This window comes from Diabrotica virgifera, chromosome 9, assembly GCF_917563875.1.
Source record: "Diabrotica virgifera virgifera chromosome 9, PGI_DIABVI_V3a".
Classification (NCBI taxonomy): Eukaryota; Metazoa; Arthropoda; class Insecta; order Coleoptera; family Chrysomelidae; genus Diabrotica; species Diabrotica virgifera.
This window is the reverse complement of record NC_065451.1, coordinates 35,668,902-35,690,193: the sequence shown is the minus strand read 5'-3', so window position 1 is coordinate 35,690,193 and position 21,292 is coordinate 35,668,902. Positions and strand designations below refer to the sequence as shown.

Genomic DNA, 21,292 nt, shown 5'->3' with positions numbered 1-21,292 from the left:
TTTTCCATCTCTTACGTTATTTTGCCGGTTATTAGTGCGTTTATCACTGTATTTATTAAATATTTTCCTAAAAATGTCTAATCGAGCAATTTAGAGTGATAAATTAAAAGGAAAAAATACAGTATCCAAAAACCAACCAAAAATTATATACCTATTTAGAGAAATATGCGCGAATAATATGAGTACTCACAAAAAATTATGTTCAATTGAAACAAACTACATTCAATAAGTAAAAAAGAAGCCAATTAAAAGTAGACGGTTTCGTTTTGATTCAAATCGAGCCTCTAGCCATCCTCGGACACGTGTTTCTAGGTTTACCGTTATCAAAGAGGCTTTGCAAGAAGACTAAATTGAATCTCTCTAGATCTTTACTTTACAGAAGAATTCTGAGAATATCGTGGACAGAACACGTCACAAATAAAGAGGTTTTGAGAAAGATGAATAAAGAAATGAAAATCTTAAACACCATCAAAACATGAAAATTTGAATATCTCGGACATATTACACGGGGAGAGAGATAAAACTTGCTCCAATTGATTATGCACGGAAAGATTCAAGGAAAAAGAAACATAGGGAGACGCAGAATATCGTGGCTACGCAACCTGAGGGAATGGTACGGATGTACACCAAATTAATGAACTTTTCAGAGCAGCCGTCTCTAAAATCCGAATAGCTATGATGATTGTCGACATCCGTCGCAGAGATGGTACTTAAAGAAGAAGATCTTTACTTACCTTAGCTACGGCTTTGGTCTGCTTGACACCTTCCATCAATGGTATTCTGACAGCTTGATTTCCGTCCAGAGAAATAACGCAAGCTTCAGTTTCTTCGGTAGATTCCATCAGAGCCATCACAGCTTCAGCACCCATTCTGGATCCCTAAAATACTGAACTGAATCAAGTTGGAATGTGAATAAGTCGGAATTTAAAAACTAATCTAAAGATAATTGTTCTCATATTAATTTTAAATGTACGTTTTTTTTCTAATCTTGATCCCTTAAGCTTTAACTACTGATGTGGGTGTTTCAGGATGTAGACTCTGACATGCGGTATGTTGCTAATTCGGGGTCCGGACAAATAATCCCGGACAAAAAATCCCCACAAATTATCCCTGGGCAAACAATCCCCGGACAAAAATCCCCACAAAAAATCCCGGACAAATAATCCCCACAAATTTTTTTTGACAAAATATCCCCACAAAAAATCTCCAAGAAATATTTACTGCCGAATAGTTCTCTAAAAGTTTTCCCGAAATTTAACTTTCAAATTCCAAGTCCATGTCGAAAACTTTTACAAATTTTACATGACAAAAAAATGTCAGGTTCTTCAAAAATCGTGGAAGATATGCTGTGGGAATCATGTTGTAATTATTTGCTTAAATCTTTTGCTTACTCTGCTTGAATACCTAAACTTACGTGCATAGAAATCGGCCCACTTAAAAATTTGGTCATTTTTGATGACTCGTATTTCCTAAACCTGTTGACCGATTAAAGTGACTTTTTAAACATGTTATAGCCTGATTCTTTAGCAATACCACTGTAATAATATTGTTGCTAAACAAATAAATTTTCATTGTATACCGGGTGTACCAATAAAACTGTCTTTTTTTCTCAAAGTTCGCATCACCCTGTGGAATATTGTAGCATTTATAAAATACTGAAATTAAAACCCAACTATAGCCTCTGGTTTTCTTAACATTATGTTTTTTGATTCATTCGTTTATATTGGATAATAAAAAAGTTAGGTACTTTAACAACTAGACATGTTCTTCATCAATACACGGTGTTTCTAAATAAGCGCGACCAATTTTAAGGGGTAATTCTGCATGAAAAAATAATGACAGTTGGCTTGATAAACGTTTGTCCGCAAACGTTTCGTTTCCGAGATAGGGGATGTTGAATTTTTTCTTACAAACTGACGATTTATTTATTGCGTTAAAACCAGTTGAGATATGAAAATGAAATTTGATAGGTTTCAGGAGATAGTCATTGCGGATTTTTGACATAAAATTAAGAATTTAATATTCACCATTGGCGCGCATACGGGTAATACGACCGATCATATTACCCGTATGTACGCCAATGGTGAATATTAAATTCTTAATGTTGTGTCAAAAAACCGCAATAACTATCTCTTAAAAGCTACCAAATTTCTTTTGCATATCTCAACTAGTTTTAAAGCAATAAATAAATCGTCAGTTTGTAAGAAAAAATTCAACATCCCGTATCTCGGAAACGAAACATTTGCGGACATATGTTTGTAAAGCCAACTGTGATTATTTTTTCATGCTGAATTACCCCTTAAAGTTTGTCGCATTTATTTAGAAACACCGTGTATTGATGAAGAACATGTCTAGTTGTTAAAGTACCTAACTTTTTTATTATCCAACATAAACGAATGAATCAAAAAACAGAATGTTAAGAAAACCTGAGACTATAGTTGGATTTTAATTTCAGTATTTTATAAATGCTAGAATATTCCACAGGGTGATGCGAACTTTGAGAAAAAGAATGTGTGTGTACTTTGTACGCACGTAAGAAGTTATACTTCTATTATATGATTTCAGCGAAATAAAATACTTTTAACAGTTTATTTTTACTTTATTAAATATTAAACTGATTTTAATAATTACTTACCACTTTCCAAAAATCCAAAAATTAAAAAAAAGACAGCAATTGTCCGCATTTGAACCCGGGACCTCCCGATCCGTAGTCGAATGCTGTACTAATGAGGCTACGAAGGCATTGTTTTGACGGTTTCTTGGACATTATGACAAGCCACCGTAACAAATAGACGAAGTGAAGTGTTAAATAAAAATGTTGTAATAATACGTATTACCTTACTCCTGAGGAAGACAAATCCAAAGACACAAAAATTATAATAAATATATTTACTAAAAACACTAATATATTTTTTCCACACCTTTTTTGGGCTGATACATGTAACTTAAAATATTTAGCAACGAACAACATGCTGTCTCTGTGCGCATGCGCGCAGAATAATAAAAATTCACTCCCTATCGCGCCTAAAGAAGTACAACTTCAAAAAACACAGTCTGATTGGTACACCCGGTATACAATGAAAATTTACCTGTTTAGCAACAATATTATTACAGTGGTATTGCTAAAGAATCAGGCTATAACATGTTCAAAAAATCACTTAAATCGGCCAACAGGTTTAGAAAATATGAGATATCAAAAATGACCAAATTTTTAAGTGGGCCGATTTCTATGCACGTAAGTTTATGTTCAAAACATAACCTATCATCTGTGTGCGTCAGAGAAGAAAAGTGGAAAGATGCAGTCACAGAAGATCTGGAGAAAATGGGAGTGAGACAATGGAAAATACTGACACAGGACCGACAAACATGGAAGACAATAGTAAACGCGGCAAAGACTCTCGAAGACTTATAACGGCATTGATGATAATGATGACTAAATATTTTTGACGTTAAAGGACAAGGCAACACTCCTTATGGAAAAGTGGTCCCGGTCAAATTTGATGAAAGTTTGGTCAATGATACCTCTTGATGTGTAGATTAAAAAAGTCCATGGCACCTGGGTCTGAATAACTACTATTCTCGGGTTACAGCCTTCTGAAGTTATTGGATTCGAGTACACGGTTTACTTTAAGTGCACTAATTTACGATCAAGTGAACGAAAATAATTATTATTAGAAGAAGAGAAACTCATTTTCTTCATACATACTTGCGTGTTGTATATGAATTCGTGGTCAAAAATAGTTGGATCGTATTTTAGTCTTCAGAAAACCTCCGAAAAGTCTTCAGAAAATTAAAGAAGTACGGTATAAAATGTGCTGCTAGATCGATATAAGCATTATCATGTTTTCATGAATGCTTCTCAGTTATGGAATACCAGCAAAACTGCAGTTCCGCCTTATCTTTAGCAAAATACTGAACAGTGCCGGATCTAGGGCGGATGGGGGTAATTTCACTCGTAACATGTTCCAGAATAATTAAAGAAAAAATTGTTGAAACATAAAAAAATACATTAGTTGACATGAAACTTGTCCCGCATATCAGATATAAGACAGGTAGAGAACATGGACTTGATTTCAATACAAAAAAAAACAAAGTACGTGGTAGTTTGTAAATGCTAAATATTAATTACAATTGTCTATGGAAAAATCGGGTTAAATCATCTTCGACTATTCGTACATTAACATTTTGCTGATTTCGGTTAGATGCATCATAGGTCGTGTTAACTAACGACCTGTCAGGATACTAAATATTGGGTTGATGTCTTGCAAAGCCTAAAAACCATAACATACTGGTGACATGAGCACAAGTACCTACAGTTCTCGCACCAGATTGACAGGTATAGTAGTACCCGTTAATCGGTTCTTCTACAGGCTCATCTTCACCATTATCTTCATCAACCGTATAGAAAATGAATACTTGGTATTTTGTAGATTGCCGAAACCTAGAAAATGTTCGAACTCTTATGAATCCCAGTTCATCCTTATTCTCATCAATTTGAAACTCTTCGTCATTTTCTCTTATTATTTTATCTTGTATGTAAGATGGTGCCAGTTTAATTTGATATATACCAATCGTAAGGTCTTTTAGGTAGTCTTAGTCGAAAACAGGAAAGTTGGCAAAATCATGATTATGAAGCCTTCTCCATTGACCATTTCTTCTAATCACATTATCAGTCTCAACTCTAGCTTGTACAACATTGGGAATTAGTAACCTCTGTAATAACTGTTCAGCTGCTTCAGCTGTAGCACCTTGCATGTGGATCGGTGGGTGATACTTATTTAATAGCGCACCAGCAATACGGTAAAAATCATTTAGTTTTTTTGCACGGTGCATGTTTATAGGATTAGCAAAGAATTTAAAGACAGAGCGTAAATGACCATTTCTTCCTTCTACAATCCATCGATTTTTCGTTATAATGCGTGAGTTATTAGCATCTTCAGTTGAAAGTTGCTTTTGTCCACGTGACAAAAGGGCTGGCATCTTATGTTCGATACCTAGTAATTGTAAAAATGGTATACAATCTCGATATCCTCTGTCTACCAGGAGTATGTCTTCATTTTGGAACCAATATCTTAAATAATTTCCATCTCTGTTAAATTCATGTTGAAGAATGTTGGCATCATTATTGTACGAATCAGAAAAGTATGGTCCAAAAATCGATAAATATAGCCATCAGGTGCTACAACTAATGTTGGTTTTAAAACATGTCTACTTTTGTGCATTGAATAAGATTGTCGAAGTACTTGAAAACAGTTGCTTTTATGTAAGTAGGCATATGTTGTATCTACTAATGCAATCACCTTTCCCATTCCTTCCCATAATCACCCATTTCCTTCTATCCTCCGCCTTGGTTTTCCAATTTCGTACTCTTAACACCCGTAACTCATCTTCTCTGGTCCTTAAATCATACTCTCGGCCATGGGCGCCCATACCCATGGGCAGGGTGGCCGTGGCCCCCCTGGCTTTTCGGATGCTTTGAATTATATATGGTTATTCAAAGTATACAAAATATAATGTGCAACATCTTCACGTTTGCCCCCTCGCCCCTAAAATTTTTTATATGGGCACCCGTGCTCTGGGCTTACGTCTTTTCGTCACACTATCCGCTCTTTGGTTATAAATGGCTGCATTTCGTTCATTTTCGTTAAATAAAGTTATTTCATTAATTCTGGACCATGTTACCGGTGGAATTACCCCTATCCCCCCCTAGATCCGCTACTGTTCAGTAGTTTTCTAAAGATAAAGCCGAACTGCAGTTTTGCTGGTATTGCATAACTGAGAAGCATTCATGAAAACATGATAATGCTTATATCGATCTAGCAGCACATTTTATACCGCTTTTCTTTAGTTTTCTGAAGACTTTTCGGAGGTTTTCTGAAGACTAAAATACGATCCAACTATTTTTGACCACGAATTCATATTCAACACGCAAGTATGTATGAAGAAAATGAGTTTCTCTTCTTCTAATAATAATTATTTTCGTTCACTTGATCGTAAATTAGTGCACTTAAAGTAAACCGTGTACTCGAATCCAATAACTTCAGAAGACTGTAACCCGAGAATAGTAGTTATTTAGACCCAGGTGCCATGGACTTTTTTAATCTACACATCAAGAGGTATCATTGACCAAACTTTCATCAAATTTGACCGGGACCACTTTTCCATAAGGAGTGTTGCCTGGTCCTTTACAAAAAGAATCAGGTTTTTTGCATTACAATCAAGATTATCGTTTTCAAGACCAGCGGAAAAGGAACAGGTTTTTTTGCATTATAATCAAGAATATCGTTTTCAAGACCAGCAGTTATCACCACGAATACGCAATGTTTTGAACATAGTTATTCAAAGCAAAGTGAGCAAACAATTTTAGCGATTAATTACAACATGATTCCCACACCACAGCCTTAGCTCATTCTCCATATCTTTCACGATTTAAAAAAAAACTCACACTCTTTTGTCATGTAAAATTTGAAGTTTTCGACATGGAATTAAAATTCGAAATTTGGTAATAATCGAAATTACAATTCATGCTTAAACTTAATTGTTATTCATTATTTTCGTGCTTGGGATATTTTGTCCGGGATTTTTTGTGGGGATATTCTGTCCAAAAAAATTTGTGGGGTATAGGTATTTGTCCGGGATTTTTTGTGGGGATTTTTTGTCCGGGGATTATTTGTCCGGAGATTTTTTGTCTGGGGATTTTTTGTACAGGGATAATTTGTGGGGATTTTTTGTCCGGGATTATTTGTCCGGGGATTATTTGTCCTAGCTTCGCTAATTCTCCTTTGTTTTTAATATGAGTTTGTCTTATATTACTGTATTTATTTTTTAAATCAACTAAGGAATGATTCTTCACACTGCTCTAGAATAAAATATTGCTACAAATAAAATGAACTTTAATTTTTCAAGAAAATTATGAACGCATGCATAATATTAAATAAATGGTGGAGGTCCTTGCAAAATCCTTTATAAACTGAATTACAAAAAAAAACGAGTATTGGTAACTAAAAAATAATAAAATAATGGTGAAAGCACTTGAAACTAGAACAACTGGATGAACTTACTCCATACTAATAGCGAAAGAATTCATATTTAACCATAGAAACGTAAAAACTGGCATGCGGTACGTGATACCGCGAGAAAACTTTACGCCAACGCCAACGTAGCTCAAAGACTAAACCATACTAAAACTGCAGCAATAGAGAGCAGTACAATTACACACCACTTGAAGGACCACAGATGGTGTTCTTGGAATCTTTTATAAAACAAGTTTTACAAAACAATATTTTCAACGCGGTATGGCATACCGCATATCAGTGGTTAAGGGTTATACTCTGGGCTAATTAGCAAAATACAAGAAAAAGTTATTTACCAGTAATTTTATTTCTGGAATCGAATCTTATAATTATATATATTAATAATATAGGTATGCAAAGTCCGCAAATAGTGTGCTACTTTTTTTATAAACAAAATGGCGCCAGAAAATCGTATTTCTTCAATTTTTGCTCTGTAACTCCAGAGATTTTAACTTTACACCAAAAACACTCAAATAAATATTCACCGTAATTAAATTTTGCATAGAGACGTGTTTTTCCCGATTTAGTTCGACGAAAATTTTCCCTAACAAAATCTTTAATTTTCAACTAAAATTTTAGATAAGCAACTGTTTATCAATAATTAAATAACTTGGTAATATAAAATCTCTTTTCGTATAGATTATAATTCCAGAAGCCAATGGAAATTGAATGAACAGTTTAGCAACAATTGAATTGTTAATTAAAAATTTACGGTCGCTATAATAACCACAATAATGACACATAAGAATAACTATGATTTTTGTATAAAAATACACTGTACTTATCTAATGCACTTTACAGAATTGAAATTGGACTATTTAAGCGGCCTCAGGAATATTTTAAAATTATAAACAATTATTTCGCTTATAAACAAATAGAATATCTCGGAAAATATTAAATTAAATCATGAAAACGGTATTGGAAAAAAGGCGGCAGGACGCTTCTTTTAAAAGAAAAAACGTTTAATTGTGATGAGATACAACCGGTCAAATTTGACCGGCATTTACGGCAAAGATATAAACAATAGGATCATAATTTTCGAACCATCACCTTTTTGTCTTTGTCCTCTTTCTCCACACCAATTGTCATATCTTTAAAGTACTCATAACATATATTATTATAATAAAAAATATTGATATTACGAGTGAATATTGCCAAAAATAGCAAAATTCCAATCAAAAATTAGGTTGGAGAAAATGTAATCTCAAAGTTCAAAATCGATATACGTTAAAAAAATGCATTTTCTCGGCTTCCCATTGAGCAATTTTCTTCATTTTTTTGTTCCTAAGTAACTCGAGTAGAGCCAACTAACTAAGGCATTATTCGATGTCAAACCTGCTTTTGTTTTGTTATAATAGATTAATTTATTTATAAGAAAAGAAAACCACATATTTCTCCAGTTGTAGACTTTTTTAGATAAACTTACTACAAGTGTACCTTTTAACGTTAAAAACACAAATATTCTTATTTAAAAGCTGTATAATTATTTAAACAATCTTTATTTAAACAAATTAAAATTTTTTGTTATAATAAATAAATTAATTTATTATAACAAAACCAAAGCAATTTTGACATTGAATAATGCGTTAGTTAGATGGCTCTACTCGAGTTCCTTGGGAACAAAAAAAGAATGAAAAAAATTGCTCCATGGGAAGCCGAGAAAATGCATTTTTTTTAACGTATACCGATTTTGAACTTTGAGATCAGATTTTCTCCAACCTAATTTTTGATTTGAATTTTGCTATTTTTGGCAATTTTCACTCGTAATATCGATAGTTCTTAATATAATAATATATGTTATGATTACTTTAAAGATATGAAAATTGGTGTGGAGAAAGAGGACAAAAATAAAAAGGTGATGGTTCGAAAATTATGATCCTATTGTTTATATATTTGCCGTAAATTCCGGTCAATGTTGACCAGTTGTATCTCAGGAACCACTCATCACAATTAAACGTTTTCTTTTAAAAGAAGCGTCCTGCCGCTTTTTTTCCAATACCGTTTTCGTGATTTAATTTAATTTAATATTTCCCGAGATATTCTATTTGTTTATAAGCCAAAAAATTGTTTATAATTTTAAAATGTTCCTGAGTCCGCTTAAATAGTCCAATTCCAATTCTGTAAAGTGCATTAGATAGGTACAGTGTCTTTTTATACAAAAATCGTAGTTATTCTTATGTATCATAATTACTGTAGTTATTATAGCGACCGTAAATTTTTAATTAACACTTCAATTGTTGCTAAACTGTTCATTCAATTTTCATCGGCTTCTGGAATTATAATCTATACGAAAAGAGATTTTATATTACCAAGTTATTTAATTATTGATAAACAATTACTTATCTAGAATTTTAGTTGAAAATTAAAGATTTTGTTGGAAAAACCCGCATTTTTCGGGGAAAATTTTCGTCGAAGTAAATCGGGAAAAACATGAACTATGCAGAATTTAATTACGGTGAATTTTTATTTGGGTGTTTTTGGAATAAAGTTAAAATCTTTGAAGTTATAGAGCAAAAATTGAAAAAAAAAATACGATTTTCGTGCGCCATTTTGTTTATAAAAAAAGTAGCACACTATCTGCGGACTTTGCATACCTATATTATTAATATAATATACAATCATAAGATTCGATTTCGGCAATAAAATTTCTGGTAAATAACTTTTCCCAAAAATGGCCTATTCTCCGATAATCTGCCCAGACTATTAATATAATTTCTACCCATACGTTATAATTACAAGTACTTACCAATACTCTATCAAAAGCTGATGGATTTCCACCACGTTGTACATGACCGAGAACTGTTATTCTGGTGTCCTGGTGTAAGTTGTCTACGACAACTTTCTTTACTTGTTCCGCAGTGATGGCTACACCATTTCTATCTATCGCACCTTCCGCTACTATGATAATGTTCAAGCGTTGGCCAGCAGCCCTTTCCTACGAATATACACCAAGAAGGTTAAAAGGTTAAAAATAAATTAGAAAAAACAACGAAACAAAATTACATTGACCTTTTTAATATACAGTGGCGAAAAGTTATAGAAGATTAGTATACATTTTACTCAGATCATCGCATGGTAAAACTAAGGCTTAGTATCTAATAGTAACAACAATGAGTGTCAAACAGAAACAGAGTGTATGCAACAGAAACATCACAAAACAAAAAACGCGCAACTGGATTCACCAAAAATTTATATAGTCAATGAGGACTAAACATATAAAAACAGATCAAAAATAACAAAAAGGAATATGGCGAACTTAAAAAAAATATCTGCAATGGAACAGATCCCTGCTTATTACAATCAAAAAGAAAAATAAATTCTACTATCAGATCCATATTGCAATAAACGAATTAATGCCCATAATATTGTATCTATAACAAACAAAACTAAAATATTATTTTTTAAACCAAAATTTGATTATAAATACGTTTTAAGAATTCAAAAGATTGTGTCAAACGGGCCATAGGAAACTCAATCGGAAATTATTTCATATCAAAAATTCATGAAAAATTATTTGTAGTGGACTAAAATCTGTATTAAAAACAAATGTTAATTTTTTTCTAAGAATTAAACATATTCCAAAATTTTGAAAAAGTATAATATACAAGTGGCAGAGCCAAATGGAATAAATTTATTATTTCGTGAAAAAGCGATTTTCGGATTTTTATATTAAAATTACGATTTTTTTGGCATATATATCATACTAATGACGTCATCTACCTGGGCATGATGATGTAATCGATGATTTTTTTTTAACTAAAAATAGGAGTCGTGTGGGTTCATTTGAAAGGTTGTCCAATTATCTATTCAGTAATATCAACATTAACATAAATATTTATACAGGGTGTCCAAATTTTTTTTTTATATTAAATTAATTGACACAAAAAGACGAATGTGCCTAATTTATTTAATTCAAAATACATTTTACTGCTGTCAGAAAACACAAAAAAATTTATTTGACAAATAAATACAGCTTTTCGCTTAAACTAAATGTTCAAACTACCAAGAGGCAGGTGGGTGGCAACTTGAACAGTGAATTTAAGCCAAAAACAATGTTTATTCGTGAAATAAACATTCTTCTGTTTACTGACAGCAGCGAAATGTATTTTAAATTAACTAAATGACATACATTTTTCTTTGTGTTAATTAATTTAATTCAAAAAAAAATTTTTGGACGCCCTGTAAAAATAATTATATTATTTTGAGATTATTGAGAGTACGTCTGTCTTTTACTTCATTTATAATTATATTAGTTTATACAGTGTGTCCACGGATGGAGTGCCCAAGAGGAAACACTTTTTTATTTTCAATTTTAGCGAAAAATGTAATTCTTGGTAAAAAGTTTTGTTTGTTCTAAAACCCAATAAAATAAAATGAAATTCCAAGTTTTTCAAAACGTGCTTAATTTTTTAGCCAATTTTATGTAAATCCCGATACATTTTTGCACTAAGTTCGAAATCCTAAAAATAATTTTGTGTTGTTAAACTACAATGTAGCTTAGTAACTGTCAACTCAGATAAATAATTTGCGAATTTTCATTCCAATTCCATAACATTTTACAAGATAAATTCTTTGTTGGATGCTTAACATTTACTTGTCGAAAAATAATGACAATTCGCAAATTATTTATTTGAGTTGACAGTTACTAAGCTACATTGTAGTTTATCAACACTAGATTATTTTTACGATTTCGAACTTAGTGCAAAAATGTATCGGGATTTACATAAAATTGGCTAAAAAATTAAGCACGTTTTGAAAAACTTGAATTTTATTTCATTTTATGGGGTTTTATAACAAGCAAAACTTTTTATCAAGAATGACATCGCTAAAATTGAAAATAAAAAAGTTTTTCCTCTTGGGCATCCCATCCGTGGACACACTGTATTACTGAATAGAGACCTTCATAACCCTTCAAATGAGCTAGCACACTACTCATATTCTCATTTAAAAAATAACCGATTACATTATCACGCCCTCATGAATGACGTCACGAGTATGATATATATGCCAAAAAATCGTAATGTAAAAATAAAATCGACCTGTTTCGGGATCTCTCATTCACGAAATAATGAATTTATTCCATTTGGCTTTGCCACACTGTATTTGCCAGAGTATTGTTGTCAAAGTAGTATGGTATAGTTAGACCCAAACCCAGACATCCAAAGTGAAAGTTATCCTCCAACACCAAATTGTTCTATATGGTCCACATAATGTTCAGAAAAAAGTCACACCATTTTGAGCGTCGGGTTTGGGGGGGGGGGAGAGGGGGGGGGAGAAATCTGCAAATTCGTAGTTTTTTACGTTTTTCGTCAATATTTCTAAAACTACGTGGGTTAGCATGAACAACCTTATACACAAAATTGTTCTACATTAAATTTGAAATAAAAAAGGCCCTATGCATAACCCTTCTAAAATGAACGGTTCCAAAGTTACGGAGGTAGTATAGTATAATTGGTCCAAAAAAGGCCTAACCCAGACATCCAAAGTAAAAGTTTTCCTTCAACACCAAATGGCTCTATATGGTCCACATATTGTTCAGTAAAAAGTTACACCATTTTGAGCGTCCGATTTGGGGGGGGGGGGGGGAGATGGGGGAGAAGTCGGTAAATTAGTAGTTTTTTTTAAGTTTTTCGTCAATATTTCTAAAATTATGCTTTAGCGTAAGGAACGTTCTATAGAAAAATATTCTACATAAAATTTAAAACAAAAAAGGTTCTATACATAATTGTTATAAAATCAACGGTTCCAGAGTTACGGAGGGTGAAAAGTGGAGGTTTTCGATACTTTTTATATTTACCGATTTCTCTACCCTCTCCCCCCCAAACCCGACGCTCAAAATGGTGTGACTTTTTTTCTAAACATTATGTGGACCATATAAAACAATTTGGTGTTGGAGGATAACTTTCACTTTGGATGTCTGGGTTTTTGGTATAGTTATATCATAAATATTGCCCAAAAAATATAAAAAGTATCGAAAACTTCGACTTTTCACTCTCTGTAACTCTGGAACCGTTGATTTTATAACAATTATGTATAGAATATATTTTGTTTTAAATTTCATGTAGAACATTTTTGCATATAACATTGTTTACGATAGAGCATAGTTTTAGAAATATTGACGAAAAACGTAAAAAAACTACTAATTTAGCGGCTTCTCTCCCATCTCCCTCCCAAACCGGACGCTCAAAATGGTGTAACTTTTTACTGAACAATATGTGGACCATATAGAACATTTTGGTGTTGGAGGAAAACTTTTACTTTTGATGTTTTGGTTAGGCCTTTTTTTGAACCAGTTATACTATACTACCTCCGTAACTTTGGAATCATTCATTTTAGAAAGATTATGCATAGAGCCTTTTTTATTTCAAATTTAATGTAGAACAATTTTGTATAGAAGGTTGTTCATTCTAAACCGCATAGTTTTAGAAATATTGGCGAAAAACTTAAAAAACTACGAATTTACCGATTTCTCCCCCCTCTCCCCCCCCCAAACCCGACGCTCAAAATGGTGTGACTTTTTTCTGGACATTGTGTGGACCATATAGAACAATTTGGTGTTGAAGAATAACTTTCACTTTGGATGTCTGGGTTATGCCATATTTTGGATCAACTATACTATACTAAAGTTAGGCCCTACGTAGTGCAAGATGTGTATAACGGGTTGCGTTTGGTCGCAATGCAGTAAAAAAGACAATAAAGTTGATAAGATGTACTCAACTGACGAGAAAGTAGCAATAATAAAGATGTTTTTTCAGGCAATTATGCGCTAACAGTTAGTTCTTTATTTAGCGTAAGATATACCACATACCAATACACAAATTTCAAGTCATTCAACAATTCAAAGGATTTTAACCTGGAATTGGTCTATTACAATATCTTAGGCTAAATAAAGATCTGGCAGAGCTCGCGTTATTGCCTGAATTAAACATTATTGCTGATTTTTCCCCAACTGAGTACCTACATTTCATTAACTTTATTGCTATTTAAAATAAAATAAAAAAACTGAAAATTCAAATGTTAATATAGAATAGAATAGAAATATGCTTTATTGTCACTGAAAATTTTTACAATTTTATGGACAAAGCTTACATACATACAGTCAAAAGAAAAATAATATCAACAACAAATAACAACTACAATTTACTAAAATTAGATAAATCGTCAATATACAGTAAATATGATATAAAACCAAAGACAAAAACAATCAATTGCAAAATTTATAGAAATTGCAAATTGAACATACTTACAACAAATAAAATATGTACAACATTAGGAATTGTCAGTTTAAGCTACTGCGTATGAAACACAATTTTCTTATATGGTCTTTTATAATAATATGGTCTTTTAGATAGATATTCTTTGGTCATTTTACGGAACTTTGGGAAATATGTTGCAGATTTAAGTTGTAAAGGGAGATGGTTGTAAAGTTTTTTTGCGGAATATAATAAAGATTTCTTTACTAACTCAGTGGATGGGATCGGTAAATAAATAGCAAAGATTGAATTTCTGGTGGAGTAAATATGATTGGGCCTTGCTGGAAAGACATGAAGGTGTTTACGAATTAAACAAACCGTTTCTAGAATATATAAAGATGGAAGTGTTAGAATTTCGTGATTTCTGAAGTAACTTCTGGAATGTGTTGATCTTCTGAGGCCAAACAGATATCTTATTGCTCTTTTTTGCAATTTAAAAATAACATCAAATTGAGCAGCTGTACTAGAACCCCAAAAAGGAAGACCATATCGAAGATGAGACTCGAACAATGAAAAATTTATTTTAGAAGATGCTAAATTGAGTTCCCTTGAGACAGATCTTATTGCATAGCAAGCTGAGGCGAGTTTCTTACTTAACGAATCGATATGAAGGGACCATTTGAGGTTGCTGTCTAAAAAATACCAAGAAATTTTACAGAACCAACGGTACTGATCTGGCTGTTATTAAGAAGCAAAGGTTGAAAAGCTCCTTTATAGGATAATGCTACTGTTTTGTCTATAGTAAAAGAGAGTAAATTAGAGTCAGACCAGGTCTTTATCGTCAGTAGATCCGAAGTTATAGTTTCATGAAGAGATGCCATAGTTGAGTTGCTCCAAGTGATACTGGTATCATAAGCAAAAAGAAAAATTTTCCCATCGATTTTTAAATTAGTGATGTCATTTATAAAGATAAGGAACAGAAGAGGACCCAATACTGAACCTTGCGGTACTCCACATACAATGTTTTTGAGACTAGAGTCAGTATCATTTGCTCTAACTAGTTGTTTCCTATTATTCAAGTAGGATTGGAACCAATTCAAAGAAATACCTCTAATTCCATAGACATTTAGTTTTTTAATCAAGATGTCTTGATTTACACAATCAAAAGCTTTGGCATAGCCACAGAAAACAGTGGCAGTATAAAGATTATTGTTTAGTGCTTGATAAACCTCATGTAGTACAGAAAACATGGCATCAGTGGTACATTTATTAGTTAAAAAGCCGAACTGATTTTGAGATAAAATGTTATCAACGATAAAGGACATAAGTCGAGTTGTAATGAGTCTCTCAATAATTTTGGAGAGTGCCGGTAGTAAGACAATAGGTCTATAGTTGCAGGCATTAGATTTTTCACCACCCTTATGAAGAGGAATAATAATGGCTGTCTTTAGGCACTCTGGAAATTGACCTTTTTCGAAGGAATCATTAATTAGCGAGACGAGGATTTCCAACACATTTTCTGTGAGATTAGAGAAAATTTTTATAGATAGTCCATCAGTACTACAGGATGATTTGTTTTTGATACTATTGATTGTTTGGGTCAGTTCAGACTTATCGACTGTTTTTAAAAAGAATGAATTCGAGACCTTTCTTGAATTAGGGAGATAAGAAATGGGATCTTGTTGCGGCAAAATTGTTGATGTTATATTTTTACTCACATTAACGAAGTATTCGTTTACACTTTCAGGATTTGGAAGGGAAAATGATTGAGCTGTATGAGTTTTATTTCGAAGATCGTTTATTATAGACCGGATTTCTTTTGCAACACTTTTAGAGCTTCCCAGACGATTTTGATAATAGGCTTTTTTAGCTGATTTGACAAGTTTTAGATATGTTGTAGTGTACTTCGTGATATATTCAGTGACAGAAACATTGGTAGTAAATTTCTTGATGTATAGAAGTAAACGCATATTCTTGGCTGATATGCGGATACCTTTCGTAACCCAAGGTTTCCGATGTTTTGGCTTAATAGGAATTAAAGGAAATGCCTTATTGAAGATGCGGAGAAGCTTATCTAGAAAAACACTGAAATTATAGTCCACGTCTATAGAAGGAAACTGCCACTCAGAAGTTAAGCATAAATTTTGGAATTTACGAAAATTCTGGGCGGAAAAAATCCTACCTAAACGTCGGGTTTTTGAGGAGGGTTTGCTGAAGATGTTAAACTTCGTATACACTGCTTCATGATCAGATAGTCCCGCATTAATAACTGTAGAGCAGACATCAAGGGGTGAGAAATCTGAGACAATATAATCGATTATGGTAGATGAAGTTTTTGTAATCCTTGTAGGAGAATTAACGTGCATTGAGAGACCATACGATTCAAATATGTTGACCAGGGACACTTGGGTAGCACAAGCAGCAGCATAATTAATGTTAAAGTCACCGCATATAATTTTTCTACTTTTATGAGGCAGGTCATCTAACAAATTTAGCAGGTTCTGAAAAAATAGTTCCACTGTAGAGTCAGGTGATCTATAAATGCAAATAATGTATTATTATAAACTAAGGAAAACTCAAAGACGGATTCACTTAACAAAAAGTCATATTTTGTTACCAGAGAAAAATCATTATTTCTAGAGAGAATTAGGGTGCCTCCATGAGCCGAACTTGGACGATCATACCTGGCAACTTAATGTATCTAATAACTAACTTCATTGTCACCGAACGCAACCCTTTATACACATTCTGCACTATGTGTTGCCAACAACAATACTGTGGCAAAGGAGTTATATTTTTGCAAAATTTTAGAATGTGTTTAATTTGTAGAAAAATTTAACAGTTAGTTTTCAATACAGAAATCAGTTCTCTACAAATAGTTTCTCATGACTTTTATTTAAAGTAATTAGTGAAGCAGGAATTCAACAGTTTAGAACTTCCCATTGAATTTCCTATGGCCCTTGTGATGATTCAGCAACAGGTATGTTAAAAGATATTTATAACGTTGAATATATAAACCTAGACGACGAAAACTGATATGTTAATAACGAATAATGTTAATAATTCGAACAAACATTCAAATCCGACTTCTAAAGAACGATATGTTCTTCCGAAAAGAACATCTTTATTATGACAAGCCACGAATGGTTTCAATATTGGACAAAATTGCAATAACGAAATATAAAATAAGCGTCCTGGCGAGATAAGCATATTAATGATACATTTTGGTTAGTCTGTTTTGCAAAAGTTCACATTTTTAATAAACATTCACTTTTATAAGATATACAAAACAAAAAGTTTTGCAAAATAGACTAGCATAAATACTAAAATATAAATTACTATAATATATTAATACTATACGTGCACATGCAATAAGCAATGATGTAATAGTGTAAAGTACTCCCTGGTTTGCGTAGTTCTTTGAAGAATTTAGTGGCAGTTCCTAGTCAAACTATATTCGTAACAAATAATAAATACTAGATGTTTCCTAGTAGTGATTTTATGAAATATGCAATGATAAAACAAAAATAATAAAGCAAATACAAAATGTCCTACTCATTATCTATTTGGTTTGTTTGATACAAGATCCCAATGATTTTTTGATTCATTAACATGCATGCACAATGACAAATAGAGATCGTCAGATGGTCTATCCGAAAATCAAACAGACCATGCTTTAGTATAAAATGATGCAGAAAAAAGCATAATGCATATATGTTCATATATAGGGCCAGATATAGACTCAGGCCACTTTTTAGTAAGAATTAAAATGTAACAGATAATGCCTGTAAATAGAAACAAAAATAGAGAAAAATGTAAAATAAACAAGCTAGCCAGGTTACAAACGGAAGAAGAAAAAAAGGACGAGCTGACACTCAAGAAGAAATTGGAAATTATTACAAAAAACGACAATGTAGAATAAACATGAGGCATAGTTAAAAATATTGCAAAAGTAGTACCAGATGACACTCACAAGTCTATCAAGAAACAGCGAAGGCCATAGTTCGACGATGAAAGCAAATTAGAAATAGAGAAATACAATAAGCTTCGCATTGGAAAGTTTAAGAGGAAAAACAAAGAAAGCAACAACATGTTACACAGAGCAAAGAAGAAAACCTAGTGCAACATTACGAAACAAAAAGAGGAAATTTTATCAAGATAATGTTGTTCTGAAGCTATTTCCTTGTGGCATTTTTATAATGAGCTATTTTAAATGGGAAATAAGCCACAATTTTACCAAAAAAATTAATTTATTAACGTTTCGACGCCCAAGTCGGGTGTCGTTGTCAAAATACAAAATAATACTAAATAAACACAAATGTTGTTGCTTAGTAAAAAATTCTTCTAATAATTTATTTAATCTGACTAATTTATATCGGCAATTCAGGCATGTATTATACATTTTAAAGTAGAAGACTTTAAAATGATATTGCCAATATTGATGAGTTGCGTTCTTGGGACGACTTTACTAAAAGATAGTTCATTCGATTACATGAAATCAATCCCAACTCAAGAATATCCGCCACAAAAAATCATAGCATGTGATCTGTCTTTAAAAAGACAACAAATGCAACGATGGCAGTAAAATTCTCGCGTTAGAGATTCCATAGTAAATCACGAGGGAAAACCAGGAAAAAACCTCGTGATACTATCCCGACATCGTAAGTATTTGGGCTTACATTTAGTTTACTCTCAAAACTAATACCAAATTCTGACTTTAATGTATGTATGCTATTTTAAATTATAAATAATGTTAATAATACATAGATATTATATAAATAAAACTAAAATATAAAATATGTACTAACTCGATATGTTAATTACTTACTAATCGTGGTATTTTTTTTCTATTGACTTCCTTTTTTTGGTATGGGTAACCACATCCTACTACATTCTACCGAGGAAATTGCGACACAATTGTTTTCATTTAACATAATTAGAATTTCTTCTTTCTTGTTCAATGTTAGGTTTAGTTTTAGATAGAATAGATCTCAATGTGTCTGTTGTTTTGAATGTTGTGGAAATGTTGAATTTATTTCCTATTGTTTTAAGTTTCTCGGATAGTCCTTTTATATATGGTATTGATATTTTCCTCGTATTATTTCTTGTGGATGTTATAGGATCCCGTTCTACGTTATTCTGTTCCATTCGATCCAATCTTGACAATTCCTTATTTATAAACGATAAAGGATAATCATTTTTTAATAAAACAGATGTTAACAAATGTTTTTCTTCTAAAAATGAATTTTCGTTAGAACAAGTAATTTTGGCTCTATCATATAAGGATTTAATGATTCCCTTTTTAACGTTGATGTTGTGATTTGATTTGTAATTGAGATATCTGTTAGTGTGTGTTGGTTTCCTATACATTTGAGTCTCATATCCAGTATCGTTCTTTGAGACTAAAACATCGAGAAAAGGTAGAGTGTTATTACATTCCTTTTCCATTGTAAATTTTATTGTCTCTTCTTGATCGTTTATAATATTTAGGAATGTATCCAACAATTCTGATCTATGAGGCCATATTGAAAACACATCATCTACATATCTCCACCATACTGTGGGTTTTAAATTTTGTTTAGAAATGATATTAGTTTCGAAATCCTCCATAAATATATTAGCCAATAATGGAGATAAAGAAGAGCCCATTGCTAGACCAAAATTTTGTTCATTCATTATTTAGTTGAAAATAGGTATTATTAGTACATAATGTCAATAACTCCATTATAGCTGATACAATTAGTCTTGTCCTAGTTGTCAGTGTATTATCATTCTCTAATTTCGTTTTGATTATGTTTAAAGTTTTATCTAATGGCACATTTGTAAATAAACTGTTTATGTCAAAACTTACTAAAACATTATTTGGATTAAATTCAATATTTGATAATTTGTTTAAAAATTTTGTTGTGTATTTGTTGTGTATTTTTTATAAATGTGTCATTATTATTTGCAAATGGTTTTATAATATTTAATAAAAATTTTGAAAGTTCACTACAAGGAGAATTGATGGTACTACAAATGGGTCTAAGTGGAATATTCGCTTTATGAATTTTCGGTACTCCATAAAAATGTGGAACGCAACTCATCAATATTGGCAATATCATTTTTTTAAAGTCTTCTACTTTAAAATGTATAATACATGCCTGAATTGCCGATATAAATGAGTCAGATTAAATAAATTATTAGAAGAATTTTTTACTAAGCAACAACATTTTTGTTTATTTAGTATTATTTTGTATTTTGACAACGACACCCGACTTGGTCGTCGAAACGTTAACAAATTCATTTTTTTGGTAAAATTGTGGCTTATTTCCCATTTAAAATAGCTCTTTATCAAGATAAGTTGAAAGATATAGAAGACACCTGTAACAATAATCTAATTAGAAATTTATATCAGTGCGTTTAAAATAAAAAAGGGAATATAAACCGCAGGCTACTTATTACAAAGATAAAGAAGAAAAAATTATATTTGATGACCAAGAAGTAACAAGACGGTCGAAACAAGATTTTGATGAATTGTTAAACGGGGAGTACACAAATAATGACAATGAAGAAAGGACAGATAATGGAAATAAAGAAGATATAGGCCACGATAATGAATAATACACAGACTTAAGGGGCTATCCTAGTGTAAAAGTACGAAATTAATGTACTTTTTTGGGAATTTCTAAAATAAAAAGTACTATACCAATTGTTTTGAAAATTTGCATGAGAATTTACTATAAAAAGAAGTATAGGTGAAACAATTTTCATAAAAAATATTGAAAATTAAACGATTTATACGCCATCTACTGGCACCGTGAAAATAAAAACATAGGTCCACTGCGGCAGTGATTGGGACTAATAGAGATCCTGAAACATAAAATTTCAAAGTGCTTATTGAAATATAAGTTATTTCCTATACCATCAACTAGGATTTTTGAAAAATGTTAAAATTTGAAAAAATGACGAAGTGTTGAACACAATTTTTAAAATTAGCTAAAACATTTTCAGTTTCAAAAACCACCAAATTGACATTTTTTATCC

General features: G+C 32.0%; 2 protein-coding genes across 9 annotated transcripts in view; one reads left to right on the top strand and one right to left on the bottom strand.

The window, feature by feature from the left end:
• The window catches only part of LOC114330263 (pyruvate dehydrogenase phosphatase regulatory subunit, mitochondrial), a 294,720-nt gene that overhangs the window by 208,210 nt on the left and 65,218 nt on the right, over positions 1 to 21,292 (top strand). The gene's annotated exons all lie outside the window — the stretch shown is intronic.
• Positions 1 to 21,292, bottom strand: part of LOC114330264 (ATP-dependent 6-phosphofructokinase) — a 129,062-nt gene that overhangs the window by 49,524 nt on the left and 58,246 nt on the right. For all 8 annotated transcript variants that reach the window (XM_050662020.1, XM_050662023.1, XM_050662024.1 and 5 more), the window contains exons 8-9: positions 9,820 to 10,008; positions 735 to 878 (exon numbers count right to left, since the gene is read on the bottom strand). In XM_050662020.1, coding sequence (XP_050517977.1) covers positions 735 to 878; positions 9,820 to 10,008 — 333 coding nt within the window. The remainder of the gene's footprint in view (positions 1 to 734; positions 879 to 9,819; positions 10,009 to 21,292) is intronic.